Here is a 27,511-nt window from a genome sequence, read left to right on the forward strand (position 1 = left end):
GGTATCCTATTACATTTGAAAGATGTGTTAGCAGGTTAATTGTGACTGTAAGTTACCCCTAATGTAGGTGGGTGCCAATGGAGTTAAAGGAAGTTGTTGGGCATGCAATACTCAACGTTATAGAGAGATAAATGGAAGAATAATTGTGCTATGAGTCAATGAGCCAAAGTCCTCCTTTTGTGTCATAAATATTTAAGAGACAGGACGTTTGAAACAAGACTGTAAGTCCTACAGTATACGTGGAGTAAGGAACAGAGTTGATCTTTCAGATAAATGATCCTTCATTAGAACCGGAAAAATGAGGACATAAGTATGTCTTGAATTGCAGACATAAGTATGTCTTGATTTGCAGACATAAGAAGTGATGGAAAAAAACAAGGTGAAGACCAGCATTCGGAAGAGAACAGAACAGAAATAAAAAAGGTGTTTGGAACTGGGAAATGCAGGGCACATGAATTGCTCGAAATTTGAAAGAAAAAGGAATTCTGGAATCTAAATTAGAATCATAATCTTTAACTCTGCTTCAGTATTCAAGATCACAGCTGATCTTATACTTCAATACCATTTTGCTGCACTATGCCTATATTATTGATTCCTTTAACTCCCTGAAGTCTTTATCTCTGTCTTGAATGAACACAATATAGAATTCTCAAGATTCACCACTTCCGCATGAAAAAAAAATACTTTTGAGAGCCAACATACCAATCTCTTGCCGTAATTAAACATTGGGTTGTAGGCAAGGACACCTGGCTCTCTTCAAAAATTAATTAATGTGTCACCATTTCAGAACTATTTAAATGTTCTATTTTGTGCAACGTTGTGGATTATGTCATTTTTCACGCTACATTGCAGGTGCCAAGCTTTTGCCCACTCACTCAGTTTAAGCCTCTTCGCATTTTTCTAACTATTCACATCATCCACTCCCCTTAAATTTGTGTCATTGGCACACTGTGACTTTTGGCGCACTCAGTCAAATTATTGAGATGAATTGTGAAAAGCTGAGACAGATGCACTAATGCCTGCATTACTCCATCCATGATTTGTCTCTCCAATGAGAGGGAAACAGATCGAGACCATCAAATGCAACACAAGATTGGAAGAGCAGCAAGTGAGCTAATATTTCACCAGATTTATATTTATGAGATGGAACAGAAAACCAAGGCACCATGGAGAGAACAACTTATTCAAATTGCTAGATGGCAAGAGGAGGAGATGTGACAGATGGCAGAATCTTGTTGAAAGTGGCAGCAATTACAGAAGATGATCTGTTGAATCTGAAGGCTGGTAGGAAGGAAGGTGAAGATAAAGATGAATAAGTAATTATTTCACATATATAAAAGGTTTGTATGGAAATAGCTTAAATATGGCTTTAATAATATTGACATAAAACAGCCTCATAGTAATTTTCAGGATCTAGTCATGCTATAAAAGATAATCAGACCTAGAACACACCTGGTTTACCACAAAGAAAGCGTACTTTGTAGTTATGGCAGATCCCATTAACTTGGTCCTTGTTGAGGCAAACAAATCCATAGTCCAGATCATGCTTATGAAAAACCTGTGCTGTTAGACTGGCTGGAATTCCATCAACTGTCGCAACCTAAAAAAAAGGAGGGAAATTATTATTAGCACATTTCTAAAGATAACCTCCTGATCTCTGGTAAAATATGCAGTTGTGCTCAAATCATCTACACCTGCAACTTTCTAATTTTCTGAGATTAGTGTTAACTCAGGGGCAACATTTTCCAATTGCTACATTTTACTCATGAACGAACAGCCTCTAGGCTGCTACCTCTTGTCAATTTCTCACCTGCGTACTAGGATCTAAATGAAGATTTGGAATTGAAAAATCTCAAATTTCATTTTTGGAGCTGTATTGAGTTTCTAACTTCCACCCACTAGAACTTCATGCAAAGTAAAAATCAAGTCAGATAAAAAAAACCCTCTAAATCCAGCTCTAGTTGTGAAATGAATAGAAACAGTCCAAGCTTAAACCTTTGGTTTAAAATCTAATTTCCCAGATTCGTCTGCAAATTTACTAAGCATGAATTTAATTTCATAGCTTTTCAATAGCTTTATCCTCCTGTCCAATTTGGTTTGACATTCTGAAGACCATTAATGGCACAATTCACACAGAAACACATTACAGCAGAATTTTCTCACAAATTTGAACCTGAAAATATGAAGTTAATTAGATTTTATATATTAATGTCCCAACCAGTAGTGGAGCATGATTGGATTTGGGTACTTCACTAATTGGAAAATAAATGTTTTCACTAAAGAGCTAACCAGTAATCACAATTTCCTGTTTATTAACTGTAGGTTTTAATAATAACCAGCTTCAATTTCTTACATCTCTCAACACTGGGGAACTGGTATGACAAGTTGAAAGCACTGAACTACACTGAAAGAATGACTAATAGACCTGAGGATTTACCTGCATATCAATTGGACTCTCACAGACTTTTTCAGGGTAAGAGGCTTTCAAGTCTGTCAGTTTTTCCCAGTCTCCTGTACCTCGCTCATCATCACGATTAAACCACACAGTCCACTCCACATCTGTAAACAAGAAGAGGAAAAAATGTTCAGATGGTAAATATAATCCTACAAATAGAATGTTACACATATTAATGGATGAAAAAGGAGGAATGTTTTAATATTGCACTCAGGTGGTTGCAATCCTTTTCACTGTCTTGAACCTGCAATCTTTAGGGAACTTTCTGTTACTTACAAGCAATCTAGGGCTTGCTGTTTCATGCCCTCAGCTGATGATAAGTCAAAGCCACCCTAAAATTATAACAGTCTGTAGTATTAACATAAACTCAGCAACCATGAAGTAAACAGGCCACTTTGAACTTATTTCCTGAAACTTAATTACTATAAATCACTTCGCATTGGACACCAATGGTATTAGCCAGAAAACTATATACAGTGCCTTGAAAAAGTATTCAGCCCCCAGTTCTTTGTGCGTATAAATGAGTATTACAGACAGGAATTTTGATCAATTTAACTGAGAATTTTTATTTGTGAATCACATGCTCCTATTTGTTTTCAGGAGAGCCCAAAAAACAGGGAAAACGTAAAGCATGAAAATCTAAAAATTCAAATACTGAAATGTCAGCAGTTCAAAGGTATTCAACCCCTTTGCTCAGTACTTAGTTGAAGCACCTCTCACAGCTATTACAGCCAGTAGTCTTTTTTGGATAAGTCTCTATTAGCTTTGCACAATGTGATGGAGCAAGATTTTCCCATTCTGTGCCAGGTTAGTTGTGGAGCGGCAGTGAACAGCAATCTTAAGGTCTTGCTGGAGATGTTCGATCAGGTTAAGGTCAGGACTCTGACTAGGCCACTCAAGGACATCAATTTTCTTCATCTGAAGCCACCCCATGGTTGCTCTGGCAGTGTGCTTTGGGTTGTTGTCAGGCTGAAGGATCAGTTTCCTCCCCAGCTTAAGCTTTCTAGCAGAGAATAGCAAATTTTTATCCAGGATCCCTCTGTATTTCCATCAGTCCTGATCAGATTTCCAGTCCCTACTAATGAAAAGCATCCTCATAGGATGATGCTATCTCCACCTTACTTTACAGTAGAGATAGTGTTACCTGGCTGACGTGCGGTGTTAGATTTTTATAACACATACCAGTTACTGGTGAGGCCGAAAAATTTCACTTAAGTCTCACCCAACCACAAAATCTTCTTCCACATCTTTACAGTATCTTCTATGGTGGTGCTAGAAAGTTCATGAACCTTGTAGATTTTTTTCTATTTCTGCATAAATATGACCTAAAATGTGATCAAATCTTAAAGCAAGTCCTAAAACTAGATAAAGAGAACCCAATTAAATAAATAACACAAAAACAATATACTTGTTAATTTATTTATTGAGAAAAATGATCCAATATTACATATATTTGTTGGAAAAAGTATGTGAAACTCTGGAGTAATGCCTTCGACAAAAGCTATTTTGAGACAGGTGTTCCAATCAATGAGATGAGATTGATAGTGTATGTTGTAGAAGTGCCCTGTCTATAAAAATGACACAGAGTCAGGTTAACCACTGAGCCTGCTCTTCTCAAGAAAGTTATATTTATGTTCACCATGGACCAGGTTACAAACACATCTCTAAAGACCTGAGTGTTCATCTGACTACAAAAGAGAAACTGGAGGAGTCTCAGTACTGCTGCTACTCTCCTTAGGAATGGGCATCCTGCAAAGATCACATCAAATGCACAATGTGCAACACAGAAGGAGGTGAAAAAGAACACAAGGATAACAGCAAAAGACCTGCAGAAATCTCTAGAACTTGGTAAAGTCTCTGTTCATGTGTCAACTACAAGAAAAGCACTGAACAAGAATGGTGTTCATGGAAGGACACCGCAAAAGAAACAGGTGCTCTCCAAAAAAATCATTGCTGCACATCTCAAGTTTGCAAAAGGCCACCTGAATATTCTATAATGCTTCAGGGAAATGTTCTGTGGACAGATGAAACAAAAGTTGAACTTTCTGGGAAAAGCATTGCTATATTTGGAGGGAAAAGGCCCATCAACACCAAAATCTTGTCCTAACTGTGAAGCATGATGGAAGGAGCATCATGGTTTGGGGCTGCTTTACTGCCTCGGGGTCTGGATAGCATGCAATTGTTGAGGGAACAATTAATTCAAAATTGTATCAAGACCTTTTACAGCAGAATGTCAGGGTAGCAGTCTGTCACCTGAAGCTTAATAGAAGTTGCATGATGCAACAAAACAATGATCCGAAACACAGAGTAAATCAACACCAGAATGGCTTAAAAAGAAGAAAATTCGTGTTTTGCAAAGGCTGAATCAAAGTCCTGAACTTAATCCTATAGAAATGTTGTAGAAGGGCCTGAAGCAAACATTTCATGCAAGGAAGCCCACCAACATCCCAGAGTTGAAACAGCTTTGTAAGGAGGAATGACCTAAAATTCCTCGAAGCTGATGTGCAGGACTGATCAACAGCTAACCAGAAATGCTTGGTTGAAGTTATTTTTGTACAAGGGGGTCACACCAGTTACTGAAAGCAAAGGTTCACATACTTTTTCCAACATGTAATATTGGATCATTTTTCTTAATAAGTAAATAATTAAGTATAATGTCTTTGTGTTATTTATTTAATTGGTTTCTCGTTACCTAGCTTTAGGACTTCCATGAAGATCTGATCACATTTTAGATCATATTTATGCAGAAATAGAGAAAATTCTACAGGGTTCACGAACTTTCTACACCACTGTAAGTGGCACTTTGCAAAGTCTTTATGTGCACAAATATTCTTTTCTTTTGTGGGACGTGTGGTGTAAATCTCTACTGTGAAAAAAGGAGCAAGTTATTCACAAATAAAAATTCTCAATTATATTGATCAAAATCCCTGGTTGTAACACTCATTTATGTGAATGGGGGGGGGGGGGGTGGCTAAATAATTTTTCAAGGCACTGTAGTACCTCCAATTTCATATGTCCCAAACTCCTGTGTTGGATCCTCTCAAAAATCTTCTGGAAATCCAAATAGACCACTGATGCACCATCAATAACTCACACTGAGACGTAAGGCGAGATATCGGCTTTTATTGACTGGAAGAAGGAACCAGGAGTGAGTGTCCATCATACTATGACCTGGAGACTGAGGCCGAGCGTCAGGCCTCAGATCGCCTTTATACAGGGGCCTGTGGGAGGAGCCACAGGAGCAGTCAGCAGGGGGCGTGTCCAGACAGGCACATAGTTCACCACAACCACATGCACTGGTTTCCCCTATCTACTCTACTATTCAGTTTCAAGACCGTGTAGCTGGACTCTCTTTTGTTTGGGATAGCACAGATGTTACATGTCACTTATTAGATAATCCGAAACAAGTTCTTCGTTGAACCAACTTGCATCAAGCACCATTTTCTGTTCTTGTTGAATTAGATCCCAGTGAACTGACATATTAATTAAAAGAATACTTGACTCTTATTTTCAAATCTTCCATAATCATGTCCCTACTAAAATTGTTTGGGACTTTGCAATTTCACAATATTGGTTAGGACTCTGCCATGAAGATAAATGAGATACATTACACCTTGGTTAAATTTCATAGACAACCTCTTTCAAAATCCTAACTTCAGTTATTACAATGTGAGCTTACCTGGATCACACTATAATATATGAAATGCTGTCAAAGACTTTGAAATGTGAGCATTTGCTTTGAAATACTAATTAACCTTGTCATTGTGTTATTATTACCTTGGACCCACTCACTTACTGAACCAACAGTAAAGTGATCTCTGCCTGGGGACTGGAAAAGTTTAAACACTTTTGCAGCTGCAGATCCTCTGGCACCTGTTGGATACAAACAAGAGCAATAGGATTTAACTTTAAATGATGCTTCATTCTTAGAAAGGTTTTATTCATGTTAATTTTTTAATAGACATTCCAGAAGCGGAAAAAAATGTTCCAGGAAATTGCAGAACACTTTTGAGAAATAGAGTTTGAATGTTCATGGAGATTTTCTTGTTATACTGTCTCTCTAAGGGTTGCACCAATCTTGTGCTGAAGTTCCAGAGGGGTCCACTGGTAATTCAGGGAATGTCTGTGCAGGTTCCCAATCTTTCAGCTATGATGTAGCTCATAGAACTGGGGTATGTAGCAAGGTTCTACCTGTGCATTGGGGGTCCAGCCTGATTTTTATGGGTACTATACCCTGGATATAAGTATGGCGGCATGACTGACCAGCAGATAAATAGAATATCTTCACTGTAAAGACCATCAGAAAGCAGTGTGTACATACTCAGCATATCATTTAGGCTTCATTTACTTTAGTGATTAGAACACAATATGCCCCTAGCAAAAAAATTATAATGAATCCACAGAACAGCACAACTACAGATAAAAAGGTGAAACGTTTAAGGGGAACATGGGGTCATGAGAGTGCTAGCGCAAGTGATGCATGTCAGCATACTGAACCATAGATATTGTGAAAATCAAACACTTAGCTTATCCAGCATTTTGTGTGTGCTGCTCAAGATTTCCAGCATCTGCAGAATCTATTGTGTATATGAAATACATCCCCTGCCTGCTCATAAAATCTTATCCTTTACCATATCAAGGTGGATTAAAATAATAACATAGTGTGTGATTCTTAATGGGAATCTGTTTCAGAGCACATCACAAAGTGCAGTCATATCCAATATAGATCTTAAATGTAAAAAGTAAACTGGAGAAACTCAGTGGGTCAGGCAGCTACTGCAGAGGGTAATGGAATATCGCCATTTCAGGTGAGGGGGAGGCATAGGACAAGAGCTCGCAGCTGGCAGATGAATCCAGATCAGGTGGATGATTGGTAAATGGAGTCACCTTCAGCTCAATCAACACACACAAAATGCTGGTGTAACACAGCAGGCCAGGCAGCATCTATAAGGAGAAGCACTGTTGACGTTTCAGGCCGAGACCTTGTGTCTCCAGTTGTTCAATAGATTCAAAGACCTCTAGGCCCTCTGCAGTTTCTGCATTCTGGACAATGCTCTATTTACACAAATTTTGAGAGGTTGAAATCCTTCTTCAATATTTAAAAGGAATGATCCTCAAGTTCTGGCATCAGTTTACTTTTTTGCTACTGACTGCAGCCGAGGTACCACAAATCCGGTGAGAATGTAATGAAGGTTTTCATTCTGCCCAACTGCCTGCTTTGCTCCTGTATACTTGTCTTAGACCATAAGATATAGAAGCAGAATTAGGCCATTCGACCCATCAGACCTATTCCATCATGGTTGATTTATTATCCTTTTCAACCCCATTCTCCTGCCTCTCCCAATAATCTTTGATGCCTTGACTAATCAAGAGCCTATCAATCTCAGCTTTAAGTATACCCAGTGATTTGGCCCCCAAAGCCATCTATGGCAATGAATTCCACAGATTCACCACCCTCCGGCTAAATAAATCGCTCCTCATCTCTGTTCTAAAGGACATACTTGTATTCTGAGGCTGTGTTCTCTGGTCCGAGAGCCCTCCACTCTATGAAGCATCCTCTTCACCCTTATTCTATCTAGGCTTTGAATATTTCAATAACATCTTCTCTCATTCTTCCAGTGAGCACATGCCCAGTGCCATCAACACTCCTCACATGTTAACCTTTTCATTCCCAGAATCATTCTTGTGAACCTCCTCTGAACACTCTCCAATAACAGCACATCTAAGTTTAGAAAAGGGGCTCAAAACTACTCATAATACTCCAAGTGCAGTCTGACCAATGTCTGACAAAACCTCAGGAAGACATCTTCACTTCTATATTCTAGTTCTCTTGAAATGAATGCTAACATTATATTTTCCTTCCTTACCACTGACTCAACTTACAAATTAACTTTTAGGGAATCCTGCACGAGGACTCCCAAGTCTCCTTGCAGCTCTGATTTCTGAATTTTCTCCCCATTCAGCAAATAGTAAACACTTTCATTCCTTCTATCAAAGTGCAAGACCATACACTTCCCTACACTATATTCCAACTGCTTCTATTTTGCCTATTCTCCTAATCTTCTAGGTCCTTCTGCAGATTTACTGCTTCCTCAACACTACCTGCCCCTCTACGAAATTTCATACAGCCCATAAACTTGGCCACAAAGCCATCAATTCCATCATCAAAATCATTGACATATAATGTGAAAAGAACTGGTCCTAACATTGACCTCTGCTGAACACCACTAGTCATCGGCAGCCAACCAGAAAGCACCTCCTTTATTCCCATTTTTTGGCGTCTGCAAGTCAGCCGATCTTCAATCCATGTGAGTATCTTTCCTGTAATACTATGGGCTCTTATCTTGTTTAGCAGCCTTCTATGTGGCACCTTGCCTCCGGCTTCTTTAAATCTAAGTAACTCTCCTTTGTCTATCCTGCCTGTTACTTCCTCAAAGAACTCCAATAGATTTCTCAAATAAGATTTCCCTTTAAGGAAAGCAGTCTGACTTTGGCCCATTTTATCATATGCCTCCAAGTACCTCAAAACCTTATCCTTAATAACGTACTCCAACATCTTCCCAACCACTGAAGTCAGGCTAACTGGCCTATAATTTCCTTTCTTCTGCCTCTTTCCCTTCTTGAAGAGTGGGGTGACATTTATATTCCAGTCCTTTGGAGCCATGCCAGACAGAATCCATTGATTCTTGAAAGATCATTACTAATGCCTCCATAATCTCTTTAGTCACCACTTTCAGAACTTTGGGCTATAGTCCATCTGGTCCAGGTTACTTATCTACCTTCAGGCCTTTCAGTTTCACAAGAAACTTCTCCCTAATAATGGGAGCTTCACACACTTCTGACCCCTGACACTCTTGAACTTCTGGCATACTGCTAGTGCCTTCCACAGTGAAGACTGATGCAAAATACTTATTCAGTTTGTCTGCCATATAATTGCCCTCCAGCATCTCTTTCCAGCTAACTAATAACTACTCTTTTATATGTTATCTATCCGAAGAAACTTTTTGTATTCCCCTTAATAGTTTTGGCCACCTTACCTTAATATTTTATCTTTTGCTTCCTTATGGCTTTTTAGTTGCCTTCTGTTGTTTCTTAAAAGCTTCTCAGTCCTTTAACTTCACACTAATTTTTGCTTGATTGTATCTCCTGTTTTTGCTTTTATGCTGTCATTCACTTCCCTTGTCCATCACAGTTGCCTTACCTTCCCTTTAGAATACTTCTTCTTCGGAATGTATCTATCTTTTCCTTGCAAATTGCTCCCAGAAACTTCAGTCATTGCTGTTCGGCCATCATTTCTGCTAGTGTCCCCTTCCAAACAACTTTGGCCAGCTTCCTTCTCATGCCTCTGTAGTTCCATTTACTCCACTGTAATACTGATATCTCTGATTTTACCTTCTCCTTCTCAAAGTGTAGGGTGAATTCTATCATATTATGATTGAGCTGTTACTGGCCAATTTTCATTCTTTCACATTCTAACCTATTTCTCATTTAAAAGTTTTAAATGATTTAATTTGAAAAGTTTTATTTTGGAGTTTATTGTTTCTGCACCTTTCACTGGTGTGAGGGTCACCTGTGAGAATTTGATTCTGACGATGGCTCTGATGTAATTTTATAAGAGTATGCTTTCCTGGTTACCTTGATAAACAACATGATCCTCAGCAGAAGATTCAGGAGAGCCTTTAACAGCGATGAAGCTCCAAGGATGTCTTTAAATTAAAGTTGAAAGAATTTATTATTGTGGCGAATCTTAAATGTGCATAAATGCAACTCTCATAAAACATTTAAAATTTTCGCTAGTATTAGAAATCAATCTCCTCAAAGAGGCTCTAAAATCATAATATAGTATACTAATCTACCTAAAATGCATTAAAAACTGACCCATTTTCCAATTTTAATCCACCAAAGTATAAAATGAATGTATAATGATCTTCATTTGTGGATGGATTTTTGGTGAGAGTTCTTACTCTCTCTCTCACTGTTTTTTCAAGCCTTATTTACCACTTCTTTGTCTAATCCACACCCATGATCAGGAGATTTCTGACATTAATATTTAAAAAAATAGACTGAATCTAATCAATTTAGGGGATCTAGTCAAAAAAGCTCACTTTACAATTTAACTCTCATGCTGTTCACACCGTCTGCGTGTTGTAACAGCCGTCCGGCAGTGCTTGCACAGTACCAAGCAGAAGCAGAAGCAGATGATAGCAAATTAAATTTTTTTATCTTTTTAGTTGAGGCCCTGCAACACAATAATCACATTAAACCCTAATGATATGATTTTGTGATCAACATATGTTGCATCCTCTTATCAAGCCGATCTGATGTGCTACTGTGTGCTCCACTCCAATCTGTTTATTTTGATAACAACAAAACAGAGCTTAATTCCCACCATATCCAGAAATCTTTCAAACGCTGTTGTGAATGAGTTCATGAAACGGAGCTTCCAGATTCTTCTGGGGTTGAGGATTGCAAAGAATCACCATGCTCCACATGGAAAATTTTCTTCTCAATTTGGTTCCCAAATGGCCTACTCCATGATCTAGGACTATGACCTCTAGTTCAGATGTCATCAGTCAAGGGAAACATTCTCGATGCAACCAGCCCATTAAGTCCCATGGAAACTGAACGACTGAGCCTTGTAGCACAGAAACAGCCCTTTTGACTATTATGTCCATGTCGGGGATCAGGTACTTATCTACGCTATGAGCATTTAGTGCATAACTGCTCTTTAAGTAGTTCAAGTGCTCACCTAAGTAATTCTTAAATGTTGTGTGCGTACCTGCCTCTATCATCCCCTTAGGCAGGTTGTCCGTCATTCCTAATTTTGTGTACTCTAACATGTTGACCATCTTTTCGTGTGGGATTGTTAACAAAACTCTTCTGAAAATTCAAATACTCCATACAATCACTAGCTATTAGACACACCCACAAAGAACTTCCAGTGCAATAATCAAAAAACAACTTACAATATCTTTCATATATCCATTTTGACACTGCTCTATTTATTCTTTTCAGGTTATGTTAATACGTTCTTTGCTATAGATTTAGGAATTTTCCCAACTACTAACATTAAAGCAACAGATTGGTAGTTCCCAATTTACCCTTTCTCTCCTTTCTTAACAGTGGGGTTATATTTGTTACAATCTACCATAATGTTAATTGAACCATCTAATACGGGAAGAGAAATGAAGTACGATGCATATAAATTAGCAAAAGGATTAAAAATGGGCATAGCAATAGGTAATCTGGATTTGTTACAGTGCTTGAGAAATTAGTCAACTGCCAAGTGTGAATAAGTATAGTCACTGAAGTCGTCCAAGACGTTAATTGGTTTTATATGCAGGATTTTTCCTTAACAAGAATATAATCAGTTAGTATTTTTTTCTCAGCAATATTTTTTATAGGTTTTTTAAAATCAAGAAAGCATAGTACAAAGAAGGTTTGTGCAGTATGTAACAAATGTACAATTCACATCTATGAAAGAGATGCATCCATAGTACAATCATCATGATTTGGTTATCAGTTAGTATTTTAAAGTATTTACCTGAATCCCAGGTGTCTGAAGTACTTGCTCCCCAACTTTGATAGGGCATTCCTGGCAAAGTCATCCAGTTTAGCCGATCCTTCATCATTTACAGCCACCGATATTATCATTCCTTTTTCAACTCTGTCCAAATACTCAGCAAGTCGCTTACTTTCCTCTTTGCTTTTATATGTATCAAACCTGTTTCATTGAAAGGACTTAATTGAGTGTATGGATATTAAAGTCATCAATCAGTTTGAGTGCAGCTCTGAACAGTGCACACCGTATTCCTACTCTGTCAGGAGTGGAGCAGAAGCACACTGAACAGTAATGCTAACAGATGCGGATTGAGGCTGTGCATCAGAGCAAGGTAGCTTTCAGACTCTCTCCTACTGTGAATCTGAGGAAGTTCTGAGCTATAAAATGTAACAAACCAATATAAATCATACCTGTCTGAATGGATCACTTCTCCATACTGGTTAATGACATGAACAATGATGCCTCGATGTCCCCAGCTTCTTTCAAAGTAGTAGCCACCTTCTGTCATCCCACCAGGATGGAGGGTCCGGTTCAAAAATGTCCAGGACATTTTATGAGCACCATGAATTTCCAGAGTCCCTCCTCGACTAACACCAATATATTTCAGTCCAAAGTAACTATGAAGTTTTTCTGTTTCTTCATCAGATCTACAAAATAAAAAAGTAATTTGAAATTTAAAAAAAAACTGCAGATGATGTATATCTGAAAGTAGATGAAAAACACAGTGATGAAGAGTCATTGACCTGGAACATTACCTCTGTTCCTCCCTTCTCAGAGGTGGCCAAACCTGATGAAAATTTCAAAAACATCACAAATTAAAAATATCTGGAATTAAATGTCTGGGGTGGTGGTGGAGGGAAATAAAACCAAGGTGTTCAAAGGGCTGTTAGAAAGGCACATAGATGTGCAGGAAATGGAAAGATATGCACATTGTGTAGCAGAGGGGATTAGTTTAGTTTGGCGTTTGATTACTAGCTTAGATTCATTTGATTAGAATAGATTACATTTGATTAGTTTGGTACAACATTGTGGGCCAAAGGGACTGTTCCTGTGCTCTACCACTCAACGTCCTAGAACTTCATGTTCCACCTGGCCAGTCTACATGGATATAGGCCAAATGTGGGCAAATAGAATGGGAATCATGGTTGCCATGGATGAGTTGGGCAAAAGGGCCTGCTTCTGTGCTATATTAACTGCTACTCTAAATATTCAAACTTTCATTAACCATATGGGATAAGCTTTGTTACTAGGAAATTGGGATCTTCAGTTTTGCCAGGTGCTGACAGGTTCAGAATGACATCACTGGTACACCTTTGTAGAGTGAGTCACTCTAGCTTTAGTGAAAGCATTTGTGTGTGTATCATGAAAAAATATAAAAGAATTCAGAGCACACAAAAACATAACACAGAATTTGATAAGCATACATAATTTGATGCCAATGCTCTTGAAGATCAATGATTCAACTGGTACCCTCTTTCAAATCTGCACAGCAAGACGAGATCACTAGAAATGAAGGTCATAGTGATGATGAAAGAAAGACAATATACAGTGGATTGCGATTAGTTGGGACACATCAGGACCAATTCAGTGGCTGCCCCTTCAACTGGCATATACTGCTAACAAGAAAGTGAAGTGACTTGTATGAAATGATAAAACAGTGTAGTTGGAAGACCTTGCAGAGGAGGCTGAAAAAGCAGGCAGTCGAGGTGATCAGGAAAATATACACAAGATTTCAAAAGTGGTATTTGGGAAGTTCCAGGTCAGATCCAGAGGATGAGAATGGTCTGCTTCTGACAACTGAGAAAAAGCATGAAACATGATGGGCAGAGTATCTCAGAGAATCACTGAATAGACCACCACCAAATGAAGAACCTGACATACAAGAGGCAGCCGAGGACTTTGACATCAACTCAGATCCACCCAAGAAAGAGGGATTATTGCTGTGATTCAATCATTAAAGAACATCCAGGACATGACAATTTGAACACCAAACTGTTCAAAGATGAACCAAAAGTTGCAGCACCCATCCTGCAACCACTGCTTACTATAATTGGGGAACAGAGACAAGGACCCAAGGACTGGACAAAATGAGTTATTGTTAGAATCCCCAAGAAAGGAGCGCCAAGTGATTGCAGCAACTGGTGTGGCACTTTTGTCAGTTCCCAGCAAGATTCTCAATAAAGTCTTTGACCAGTGGATTACAGATGCTGTCAACATGTGCTTGAGGAAAGAGTAAACTGGCTTCAGGAGAAACAGAGGATGTGTCGTTCAGGTCTTCACATCATAGAACAGTACACAGAGTGGCCCCCATTTGGAAAATCAGATCACTCCTCCAGTTCACTGTTGCCAAAGTACATTCAGAAGATGAAACAAGAGGCATCCATAGTTAAACCTCCACACTGCAGGATTGCTTTGATGATGTCGACTGGAATGTCTTCCATGATGAGGATGTCTACAAGTACATGGAAGAGGTCACAAATTTCATCCAGAAGTGCATCAAGGATGTTGTTCCCCCAGAAATTGGTCTGGGTCTTTCCAAACCAGAAACCCTGGATCATCAGTTACTGCAGCACTTACTGTGCGAGACAGAGTTTACACTACTGGTAATCAGCAAGAGCTCAAGAAATGCAGCTGCGATCTAAGCAAAGTCATCAAGGCAGTGAACAACAATACAGAGACAAGATTCAGACTCAACCTTTCACCAACAACACACACAGCTTATTGGCAAGGTCTACACACCATCACAGACTTCAAAGCTAAACGCAGTGGAGTTTCCAACATTGATGCCTTTCTCCCAGATGAGCTAAATGTTCTTTTACACGCGATTCGATGTCGCCAACACTGAGCCCCTGAGGAGACCTGCAGATGATGTGACTGGTCACCTCTGAGGCTGAAGTACCCAGGTGTTTCCAACAAACGGCACCCTAGGGCGAGTACTCAGGATGTGCACGGCACAACTGGCAGGTGTGTTTACAGACATTTTTAATCTCTCCCTCTCCCAGTGTAGAGCGCCCTCCTGCTTCAAAACATCCACCATTGTCCCTGTACCTATAAAGACCAAGGTAACATGTCTGAACGACTGGTGTCTTGTCTCACTCACCTCAATAATCAAATGCTTTGAGATGCTGGTCAAAGATTACATCTGCAGCTTGCCACCACTCACACTGGAGCCCCTACAATTCACCTACCGACACAACCAATCGACAGATGACACAATAGCCACAGCTCTACATACTGTCTTTAAACATCTGGAGAAGAGGGATGCTTTTGTGAGAATGCTGTTCTTGGACATGGTGTTCAGCATTCAACACCATAATTCCTTCCAGGCTCTACGAGAAGGTCAGAGACCTTGGCCTTCACCCTGCCTTGTGCAGCTGGATCCTCCACTTCCTGTCAGATCACCGGCAGGTGGTAAGAGTGGGCTCCCTCACCCTCAACACCGGTGCCCCTCAGGGCTGTGTATTACACCCCCTCCTTTACTTTCTGTATACCCATGACTGTGTCGCCATCCACAGCTCCAGTCTGATTGGCCTAATCTCAAATAATAATGAGGTAGCCTACAGAAGTCATCACCCTGACACAGTGGTGTTCAAGAAACCAACCACTCCTTCAACGTCGCAAAACAAAGGAGCTGGTTGTGGACTACAGGAGGAATGAAGACAGGCTAAACCCAAAAGACATCAATGGATCTGGGCTTGAGAGGGTAAACAACTTTAAATTTTTTGGCATAAAGATCACTGAAGATCTCACGTGGTCTGTACATACCGGCTGTGTGGTGAAAATGGCACAACAGCGCCTCTTTCACCTCAGAAGGTTGAAGAAGATTGGTATGGGCCCCCCCCCGAAATTCTTACATGACACAATTGAGAGCATTTTGATTTGCTACATCACTGCCTGGTATGGGAACTGTACTTCCCTCAATCGCAGGACTCTGCAGAGAGTGGTGCAGACAGCCCAGCGCATCTGTAGATGTGAACTTCCCACTGTTCAGGACATTTACAAAGATAGGTGTGTAAAGAGGGCCCGAAGGATCATAGGAGACCCGAGTCACCCCAACCATAAACTATTCCAGCTGCTACCATCCAGGAAATGGTACCGCAGCATAAAAGCCAGGACCAACAGGCTCTGGTACAGATTCTTCCACCAGGCCATCAGACTGCTTAATTCATGCTGATGCAACTGTGTTTCTGTTATATTGACTATCCTGTTGTACATAATATTTACTATAAATTACTATGATTGCACTTTGCACACTTAGATGGAGATGTAACATAAAGATTTTTACTCCTCATGTATATGAAGGATGTAAGTAATAAAGTCAATTCAATTCAAATTTAGAGCTTCTATGCTAACTTAACCTGCATAGTTGGGGACTGAAACTTGAGCTTTGAAGCTAAGACAGAGTCAGGCAAGGCTGTGTGTTGTCAGTGATATTATTTATTGACTGGGTTATGAGGCAAACAACAAAAGATAAGCAGAGAGGTATTGAGTGGACTTATTTGTTTATTTTAGAACATTCTGACTTTGCAAATGACTTCCCATTACTATCATATACATGCTAGCACATGCAAAAGTATACTCAGTGCCTATGTACCTTTGATGGACAGGTTGGACCCAGAGTTGGCCAGAGAAAGACTGAGACCATGACCCTCAGTATTGAGTCTCCTCCTCCTGTCAAGACCTGTGGCATCAACTTACCCAGCATTGGCAGATTCACCTAACTGGGCAGCATCACTCAGCAGGATGATGGGACCAGGAAATGTCTCAATGAGCAACATATGGGGATCAAACAAGTACTGCATCCACATCCAGGTAGAGCTGTATCAGATCTGTGTTCTATCCACACTCTTGTATGAGTCAGAATGCTTGCACTTTACAGAGAATAATCTTCCACACCATGAGCCTTTGGAAGATGCTCTGTATTTTTTTGGCCTAGAAAGATCTCCAACCACGCCCTACTACTCCAGTGTCACTAAGAGGACATGGCCACAACCATCATGAGGAAACTTTGGACATGGATTGGGCACATGATGAGAAGAGTGGCCAACTCGATCATCAAGACAGCACTTAGTTAGATCCCTGAAGGACAGAGGAAACGTGGACGACCAAGCACAACTTGGTGCTGTACTGTAGAGACAGAAACAAAGACCCTGAACCACACTTGGTGCACAATAAAGAAGATGACCAAGGACAGACAGAGATGGAGGACATTCAATGCTGCCCAAATGCCAGCAGCATAACAGGCACTAACTAAGTGGCTGCACCAATTAGCTGGTTTCATGGAAATAGTTAAAAAGATATAAAAAAGACAAACTACTCTTTAACTGAGTAAAAATTATGTATTTAAATTAAATACAAAACAATTTAGAACACTACCTATACCTCTACAGTACTATAAAACTATGTATTAGTTCCTAATAGTTATCAATGGAGGAATTCATTCTGTATACTGCCATATTCTTTTGATTGACTCTAAATGAAACAAAATCAGCGCAGACACCTTGTGCAGATAATGGACTGCTTTCATACAATGGTTTTAATGATTGCATCCTCCAAATCTTCATTTTCATTGTAATGTTCAAGAGTGAGTGTAAATACCTACAAATTTTTCATAGTTCCTAATATTAAAGTAGTAAAATTTTCTCATTTTCACCTCTGAACATTTTTGGCATCTCCAAGCCTGAATGCTTGAAACCACAAAGAGCAAAACAGTTCTGAGCTGTCTCGCCAAATATCAGTGAAAAAAAATCTCTGCTTTTTGAATTCAAACACAAGCAACTGATGCTATTTAAAAACTCTTTGCTCTAAGCACAATGTAGTGTCTAACGGCCATGCCAGGGCACATGACTGGTACTAGTTAGAAACTGTTCAGCAACAGTCTCCTGTCCCAGTTCAGCAGCATAGTGTCCCAAATAAACAAAGAGAACCCCAGCTATTTTCTCAATAAATTTTTGTTCTTTAAGATATGCCCCAAATAGGTAGCTGCCTTGATTACCCAACGGCCTAATTAACCGGAATCCACTATATGTACATATATCTAAGTCAGATGTTGTCTAACTCGGAAAGAAACCTGCAGGGTTGGTGTTGCTATGTGCCTGCTGATGTTGGCATTCTGAATTATAATATTCACAAGCTTGGGAGATATTGTCGCAGAGGCCAAGATGTGCAAAGTAGAGAGATGAGTGTGGTGAGGATATTTCCAGAATCTTGAACAAGTGGTTACTGTTTAAAAATAAAAATAGAGGCAATATGGAAGTTTTTTTTCTCTCAGGGTTAAGTCTTTGGAATGCTTAAATAGTGGTGAAAGCAGAGACTTAACTACTTTTAAGACAGAGGCAGACAGGTTCTTGATATGCATGGTGACTATGGGTAGATGAGGATACAGAATTGATGTGGTGGCCAGTACAGAGACTAGGATGGCTCAGGGACAGGAATGGTTACTTCAGGTGCTGGGTTTTAGATGTTTCAGAAAGGACAGGGAGGGAGGCAAAAGAGGTCGGGATGTGGCACTGTTGATCAGAGATAGTGTCATGGCTGCAAAACAGGTGGACGTCATGGAGGGATTGTCTATGGAGTCTCTGTGGGTGGAGGTTAGGAACAGCAAGGGTTCAATAACTTTACTGGGTGTTTTTTAACAGGCCACCCAATAGTAACAGGGATAACCAGTAGCAGATAGGGAAACAGATCCTGGAAAGGTGTAATAATAACAGAGTTGTTGTGGTGGGAGATTTTAATTTCCCAAATATCGATTGGCATCTCCCTAGAGCAAGGGATTTAGATGGAATGGAGTTTGTTAGGTGTTTTCAGTAAGGTTTCTTGACACAACATGTAGATAAGCCTACAAGAGGAGAGGCTGTACTTGATTTGGTATTGGGAAATAAACCTGGTCAGGTATCAGATCTCTCAGTGGGAGAACATTTTGGAGATAGTGATCAAATTTTATCTCCTTTACAATAGCATTGGAGAGAGATAGGAACAGACAAGCTAGAAAAGCTTTGAATTGGAGTAAGGGGAATTATGAGGCTATCAGGTAGGAAATTGGAATTTTAAATTGGGAACAGATTTTCTCAGGGAAAAGTACGGAAGAAATGTGGCAAATGTTCAAGGGATATTTGTGTTGAGTTCTGCAATAGTACGTTCCAATGAGACAGGGAAGTATGGTAGGGTACAGGAACCGTGGTGTACAAAGGCTGTAATAAATCTAGTCAAGAAGAAAAGAAAAGCTTACTAAAGGTTCAGAGAGCTAGGTAGTGTTAGAGATCTAGAATGTTATAAGGCTAACAGGAAAGAGCTTAAGAAAGAAATTAGGAGAGCCAGAGGGGGCCATGAGAAGGCCTTGACAGGCAGGATTAAGGAATGCTACAAGTATGTGAACAGCAAGAGGATAAGATGTAAAAGAATAGGACCTATCAAGTGTGACAGCAGGAAAGTGTGTATGGAACTGGAGGAAATAACAGAGGTAATTAATGAATACTTTACTTCAGTATTCACTATGGAAAAGGATCTTGGTGATTGTAGTGATGACTTGCAGCAGACTGAAAAGCTTGAGCATGTAGTTATTAAGAAAGAAGATGTGCTGGAGCTTTTGGGAAGCATCAAGTTGGATAAATCACTGGGACCAGATGAGATGTATCCTAGGCTACTGTGGGAGGTGAGGGAGGAGATTGCTGAGCTTCTGGCGATGATCTTTGCATCATCACTGGGGATGAGAGAGGTTCCAGAGGATTGGAGATTTGTGGATGTTGTTCCTTTATTCAAGAAAGGGAGTAGAGATAGGAAATTATAGGCCAGTGAGTTTTACTTCAGTGGTTGGTAAGTTGATGGAGAAGATCCTGAGAGGCAGGATTTATGAACATTTGGAGAGCTATAATATGATTAGGAATAGTCAGCTTGGCTTTGTCAAGGGCAGGTCGTGCCTTAAGAGCCTGATTGAATTTTTTGAGGATGTGACTAAACACATTGATGAAGGAAGAGCAGTAGATGTAGTGTATATGGATTTCAGCAAGGCATTTGATAAGGTACCCCATACAAGGCTTATTGAGAAAGTAAGGAGGCATGCGATCCAAAGGGACATTACTTTGTGGATCCAGATTGGCTTGCCCACAGAAGGCAAAGAATGGTTGTAGATGGGTCATATTTTGCATGGAGGTCTGTGACCAGTGGTGTGCCTCAGCGATCTGTTCTGGGACCCTTACTCTTACTGATTTTTATAAATGACCTGGATGAAGAAGTGGAGGGATGGGTTAGTAAGTCTGATGACACAAAGGTTGGAGGTGTTGTGGATAATGTGAAGGGTTGTCAGAGGTTACAGCGGGATGTTGATAGGATGCAAAACTGGGCCGTGAAGTGACAGATGAAGTTCAACCCAGATAAGTGTGAAGTGGTTCATTTTGGTAGGTCAAATATGATGGCGGAATATAGTATTAATGGTAAGACTCTTGGCAGTGCGGAGGATCAGAAGGATCTTGAGGTCCGAGTCCATAGGACGCTCAAAGCTGCTGTGCAGGTTGACACAGTGGTTAAGAAGGCGAATGGTGTATTGGCCTTCATCAATCATGGAATTGAATTTAGGAGCCGAGAGGTAATGTTGCAGGTATATAGGACCCTGGTCAGACCCCACTTAGAGTACTGTGCTCAGTTCTGGTCGCCTCACTACAGGAAGGATGTGGAAACCATAGAAAGGGTGAAGAGGAGATTTACAAGGATGTTGCCTGGATTGGGGAGTATGCCTTATGAAAACAGGTTGAGTGAACTCAGCCTTTTCTCCTTGTAGCAATGGAGGAGGATGAGAGGTGACCTGATAGAGGTGTATAAGATGATGAGAGGCATTGATCGTGTGGATAGTCGAAGGCTTTTTCCCAGGTATGAACTGGTTGCCACAAGAGGACACAGGTTTAAGGTGCGGGGGAGTAGGTACAGAGGAGATGTCAGGGGTAAGTTTTTTTTTTAAACGCAGAGAGTGGTGAGTGCGTGGAATGGGCTACTGGCAACGGTGGTGAAGGCGGATACGATAGGGTCTTTTAAGAGACTTTTGGATAGGTACATGGAGCTTAGAAAAATAGAGGGCTATGGGTAAGCATAGTAATTTCTAAGTTAGGGACATGTTCGGCACAACTTTGTGGGCCGAAGGGCCTGTGTTGTGCTGTAGGTTTTCTATATTTCTATGAATTGGAATTACAAACAGATCTTGCTGAATGGTGAAACAGGTGAAGGACCTGCTTTTAAATTTACAAGTTCATATGTTCACATGTTTTCTGAAGATTTTGTACATGGTACAAATTACAGCCACGGTAAGGCAGTGGTAGATGGAATGAATATTTAAGGTGTTGAATGGGGTACCAGTCAAGCAAGCTACTATGCTCTGGGCATCAAACAACCTAATTATAGTTGGAACTACACAGATCCAGGCAATTGGAAAATATTCCACTGCATTTCTGACTTGTAGATGGCATAAGGCTGTGAGATGTCTGATGGTGGCAGATATCCAGTTTCTGATAGGCTCTGATATCCATGAGATAAAAGATATACCACTGACTTTAAATTGCTTGTTTCCCTTAAATGCACTAAAAAGTAGCACAGAGTTACAGAACAAGGCAAATGCTAAAATGGGAAGAAAGAAGCTGCAGGGTACTCTCAAATGGCCACTACATGCAACCAGGCATTCAGAGGTTCCATGTGAACCTCAATATGGAACGGAAAGTGAGATCTCTTCAGCCTCTGGAGGAGCACTGCATAAGATTACCGGTATTAGGATAGGAAAACATGCCTAGAAGTCACACATAAATGGACAAAGGAGGTTGATTCTTCTTGTACACAGTACAGGCCAACTTCCATAAATTTACCAACTGTTGCAATTATAAAAAGGACTTCATTGCCTGTGAAAAGGGTGGGCAAATTATACTAAAACCTTTTTTCATGGTGCATAATGCTAATGGCTCCAATGCACAACCTATGCATGCAATGGAAACCATTGAAATTAAGGCAAATCAAAACTGAAAGACATACACTATGATATCTGATTAAGCATCTTCCATTGGACACAATTTTTCAAACTCAAAGTTCACTTTACAGTGTTTGTATTTAGATTCAGATGTCATATAATTAAATATATAGACAACAATGCAGCGGAGGCAGCTCACTACATCCTACTTTTATACTTGTATCTCTTATATCTTATAAGTAGATGGGATATACTTACTGTATGTTACAAGGTATACACTTACGCTCTATATATGATTATCAATGTCAACAATAAATCACCTTAAAAACTTCACTAGCTTTCCTTGCATGCTCTGTGGGCACAATTCTGGACAAGGATAATTAACTCTATAACATTCTGAATTCTTTTTACCTTCCATATAAAATGATGGTGACATTTCTCTGAAAGGGGCAGTCTTCACTTCCCATATGCAGCTCCCCTCCATCTTCAATCAGGATGTTACGCGTTCGAAGGACAATATGCTCTTTGCCATTGTCTGAAATGACTAGTTTGCCTAAAGAAGATAAAAAAAAAAAAATCAGTGGCACTGATCTTATAGGAATTGTATAGATTGCCATAGCAAAGAGGGTGCCCAATCTACATGCAGCATGCTGGTTCTCACATAACTAGTAAAAACTTCAGCATTAGTGGAGTCTTTTTTCCAACTATTTTCATGCTAGTTAAAAAAGGGCCAACTGGCTTTTTCTCACTTTGCAGGTTACGGCATCAGTAATAATCTGAAATGGTAAATGTTTGTGTTCAGTCTGTAGGTGCAACCCATGCTTCCTGTTGACTGCCATTCTGACATATCTCTGTCACTGGCCTCCTGAACTATTACAACAATGCCCAATATGAGCTTGAGCAACAATACTTTATTTTCCATCTGGACAAGTTGCATCCTTCTGTACATGAAAACAGATTCTACAATGTCTGGTAAATTATTTTTGCTGTCTGTTTCAGAACTGGCCATCTCTGCAATTGGATCCTCAGCTTCCTCAATGGGAGACCTCAGTCAGTGTGAATTGGAAATAACATCTACTCTTGACTAACAATCAATACAGGTGCATTTCTGGGATGCACGCTGACTCACTTGTCTTATCACTCTACACTCATGACTGAGTGGCTAGGCACAGCTTAAATTCCATCTATAAATTCACCATTGATGCAACTGTTGTTGGCAGAATCACAGATGATGACAAGGAGGTATACATACAGGAGTGAGATACATCAGTTGGTTGAGTGGTGTCACCACAACAAACTTCCATTCAACATCAGTAAGACCAAGAAATCTGCGTGGACTTTAGGAAGGGGAAGTCAGGAGAACATACATCAAAGGGTCAGCAAAGTGAGCAGCTTCAAGTTCCTGTGCATTAACATTTCAGAGGATCTATCCTGGGCCCAACATATTGATGCAATCACAAAGAAGGCACACCAGCAGCTATATTTCACTGGGAGTTTGAGGAGACTTGGTATGTCACCACAGACTCTAGCAAATTTCTACAGCGTTATTGTAGAGAAAATTCTGAGTGGTTGCATCACCTCCTGGTATAGAGGCTTCAATGCACAGGATCAGAGAAAGCAGCAGAGAGCTACAGAGTTAGCAAATTCCAACATGGGCACAAGCCACCTCACCACTGAGGACATCTTCAAAAGTTGATGCCCCAGGAAGGCCGGCATCCATTGTTAAGAACTCTCACCATTCAGAACATGTGTTCTTCTCATTATTACTATCAGAGAGGAGTTATAGGAGCCTGAAGATGCACAACACCACCTTCTCCTCTCCCATTACATTTCTGAACTGTCCATGAACACTACTTCATTATTTTGTTCTCTTTTTGCACTTGTAAAAATATTTCTTATAGTAATTTATAGTCTTTTATGCCTTGTACTATATTGCTGCCACAAGACACCAAATTTCATGACAGGTCAGTGATAATAAACTTGATTCTGATTTTGAAGTCATCCACCTGTGATGTTGGCTCAGTGTTTCTCTCTTCATTAACACATACTGGGCAATTCTTATTTCCCTGAATTCTGAAGCATTTTATACTCCTTCTGTTGAGTTATCTCTCTAACTACTGGCATGCATCTATCAACCACAATTCATTTCCTTAGCCTCATCCGATCAGAGATATTTCCTTAAAATAAGTGATTCTGCAGATGCTGAAAATTGCTGAAATACTGAAAAATGCTGAAGGAACTCAGGAAATCTGACAACATCTATAGAGGGAAATATCTTTATTTTCCCTCACACCCCAACCTTCTATGTAACTTCAAACCAACTTGAATTTCTCTCTCTCCCAGTTGTGACAGATCTTTGACCTAAAGCATTACGTGTTTTTCTCTCCACTGATGCAACCTGACCTCTTCGTTGTTTTCATCAATTTTGTTTCCAATTTTTGTCTACAAGTCAACTGTCTGTTTCTCTCTACCCGAGTATTACACAGCTCCCTCTACACTTTTCAGTATACATCCAACATCTCTCTGAAAGGGCTACCTAAATATCAATTTTCACATTGTAAATCAATTGATTCACTTAATCCATTGAAATTTCAGTTGAAAATTAACTTTTTGTATGTGATGGAACAATGATTTTATTGTTCCACATCAATGAATGCTCTTTTGTACAATGGACAATATAGTGACAAAAAAAGTGAAAACACAAAGCAGGTAATGGTTCTATTGACTAAAATTAAGTGAATTTTAAAGTGAATCAACTTTCTTGGTATGAAAGGTAATTAAGTTCATGTAAAACCTCTTAGATAATAGTAGTTAAAGTGTACCTCCATCAAAGATGTGAACAGAATGGACTGTCACTGAAGATGATAACAGTAGCTTCTGATTACGTCCAATGCTGACTCGATGTTCCTTATTGTGTCCAGGATTCCACAATTTGAGATCTGGATCCTGGTCAGGGCAAGCTTAAAGCATAAAACAGATAATTTTCAATATAAAACTGCTTGCCCATTGTGGTGAACTACATATACCTCTCTGGACACGCCCCCTGCTGACTGCTCCTGTGGCTCCTCCCACAGACCCCTGTATAAAGGCGATTGTGGCCGGAGCCCGGCCTCTCAGTCTCCAGGATGTAGTATGGTGGTCACTCACTGCTTGTTCCTTCTTCCAGTCAATAAAAGCCGATATCTTGCTTTTACGTCTCAGAGTGAGTTATTGATGGTGCATCACCCATGGTGCAGATCACATTGTTATCACCCAGTTATCACACACAATAGAGAACCCATCACTCTCAAAGCAGAAATCTCCTTACCTAATGTTGAACCACTATCCTTAATATAAAATAGTTTCATTGTCAGTGAGAAATGAATAGCTGTTACATTTGACCCCAGCTTAATCACAGATTTCTTAGGATATTTTGGTGTACTCATTTGTTTTAAAGATTGAGTTGCAATGTTATAAATAATGGATAGTTATCTGACTTACTAAAATGTTGTACTAAACAGGATGAACAGTGAATGTACGATGCAGTAAGCAATTAAGTAGAAAAGAGCCTACGCAAGTTCTAATGGTAGGACTGTGAATAATGAATGGATTTACTGAAGTACGAGTAAATCCTTCACAGGTCCAATAGCATGACACTCCCTCCTGCTTCCTCATTTGACAAGGATAACTTTCTGTGGCTTAACTTGATCAAGTCTGGAAAAACGCAGAATAAAAATACAACAATAGTCCATAATAAAAGGGCATTGGTGTTTTAAGGGCTGTAAATTCAAGAAGCTGGAAAATCTTGTAAAAACCAGATGGTAAAGTACGCCAACATCTAGTGAGCTAGAATAAATTTGTATTTTTAGAAAACACTTTTCTAAATCCCACTGGACCCCAAGGCATTCATGAGTATGAGCGAAGTGCTGGAAAATGAGATTAGTACAGATGGATATTGCTAAGTATTTAATATTTCAGTGATATTTGAGTAATATTGTAAATATGTTGTTTGTTTAAACATTATTTGTTTGTTTAAATAATGTATTATGGGTTATATATGTAAAAGTATGTAATTGGCATAAGTCATTACCCCACTATGTCATATATGCACACCTCAATAAAGTAAGAATGAAACTAGAGTACAAATGTTATTGCTGGCTCCTTGTTTTACTTTTGATTAGTCTTATGCTCACTTTACCTCCTTATCTGCCCATCAACTCCCTCTGGTGTTCCTCCCCCCTTTCTTACTTCCATGGACTTCTGTCCTCTCTTATCAAATTCTCCTTTCTCTAGTCTTTTATCTCTTTCATCAATCAGCTTCCCAGCTCTTTACTTCTCCCCTCCCACCTCTTTTGGTTTCACCTATCACCTATTACCTTGTATTTCTTTCTCCCCTCCCCTACCTTCTTACTCTGATTAGTTTGTTAAAACCCAAACAACAATTATCACCTAATGGGATTTTATTGAACCAATCGCAGATTACATAATCGGTAATGAATAGAAATGGCACATATAACCACACACACACACACACACACACACACACACATAAAAGATGCACAATGTAGATCACCAACATTTCATTTGAAGTTGCACTGATGATGTTGCCTAGCTAGGTAACGAAACGTCTGCAAGGTAACAAGCCAGTTTGGCAAGCTACTCAATAACAACATCCTCAACCCGAGCTACATTTACTTTCTAATATCTTGCTGAAAGTAGATCAATACCCTCAGCACAGGATAAAGGATATCCTTGCAAATCTTTTTTGTAAGAAAACACTTCAGCAAAGTTGACAGCTGAGATCTACCTACAGATGGAGATGGAAGAACAGTCCAAAGCCTTCCTTGCCATAAACACTTACAAAAGGCTTTATCACTATAATAGGTTTATTTTTGGAGCAGCATCTGCACCTGTACTCTGGAAGAAAACTCTGGAGAAGGTGCTGCAAGACTGCCCAGGCACTCAGTGTTACCTCTCTGACATCATTGTTATCAGTATGGATCACAAGGAAGCTCTCCAGAATCTCAAGACAGTGTTATAAGGATTAGAAGATAATGGCTCAGAGCATGTTTGGTCAAGTGTGAAGTCTTTAAACTAAGCATTAATTACTGTGGTCACACCATTGATGCACAAGAATTACACACATGTGCTGAGAAAATTCAAGCCGAGATGGAGCATAAAGACCAAAGGATGTGTCACTCTTACAGTACTTTGGAAGGTTTGTCAATTACCATAACTGGCTCCTGCTAAACCTGGCTACCATCTTCACCACCTGAACTCATTACTACAAATTGGAAATAAATAACAAAAGACAAAGCAGTGTGAGGTAGTTTTCCAAAAGGAAAAGGAAATGGTGACAGCAGATACTGTATTTACACAATAAGATTCATATTGTTCAGTAAAGCTTGCTTGTGATTCCTTGCCTTATGGTACAGGTACAGTCATATCACATTAGAAAGAGATGACATAGGATCAGAAGGTGTAGAATCATTGTGGGTAGAGCTAAGAAACTGCAAGGGTAAAGAGACCCTGATGGAAGTGATATACAGACCTCCAAATAGTAGTAAAGATGTGG

At 39.7% G+C, this 27,511-nt stretch overlaps 1 protein-coding gene across 1 annotated transcript in view; it reads right to left on the bottom strand.

Moving 5' to 3' along the window:
- The window catches only part of cemip (cell migration inducing hyaluronidase 1), a 194,355-nt gene that overhangs the window by 76,141 nt on the left and 90,703 nt on the right, over nucleotides 1-27,511 (bottom strand). Inside the window, exons 3-10 of the mRNA XM_059952579.1 lie at nucleotides 24,780-24,917; nucleotides 22,369-22,510; nucleotides 12,428-12,664; nucleotides 12,000-12,179; nucleotides 10,091-10,161; nucleotides 6,233-6,328; nucleotides 2,438-2,559; nucleotides 1,453-1,600 (exon numbers count right to left, since the gene is read on the bottom strand). Of these exons, the coding sequence (XP_059808562.1) occupies nucleotides 1,453-1,600; nucleotides 2,438-2,559; nucleotides 6,233-6,328; nucleotides 10,091-10,161; nucleotides 12,000-12,179; nucleotides 12,428-12,664; nucleotides 22,369-22,510; nucleotides 24,780-24,917 (1,134 nt within the window). The remainder of the gene's footprint in view (nucleotides 1-1,452; nucleotides 1,601-2,437; nucleotides 2,560-6,232; nucleotides 6,329-10,090; nucleotides 10,162-11,999; nucleotides 12,180-12,427; nucleotides 12,665-22,368; nucleotides 22,511-24,779; nucleotides 24,918-27,511) is intronic.

The sequence above is a fragment of the Hypanus sabinus genome, chromosome 28, assembly GCF_030144855.1.
Source record: "Hypanus sabinus isolate sHypSab1 chromosome 28, sHypSab1.hap1, whole genome shotgun sequence".
In the NCBI taxonomy this organism is placed as follows: Eukaryota; Metazoa; Chordata; class Chondrichthyes; order Myliobatiformes; family Dasyatidae; genus Hypanus; species Hypanus sabinus.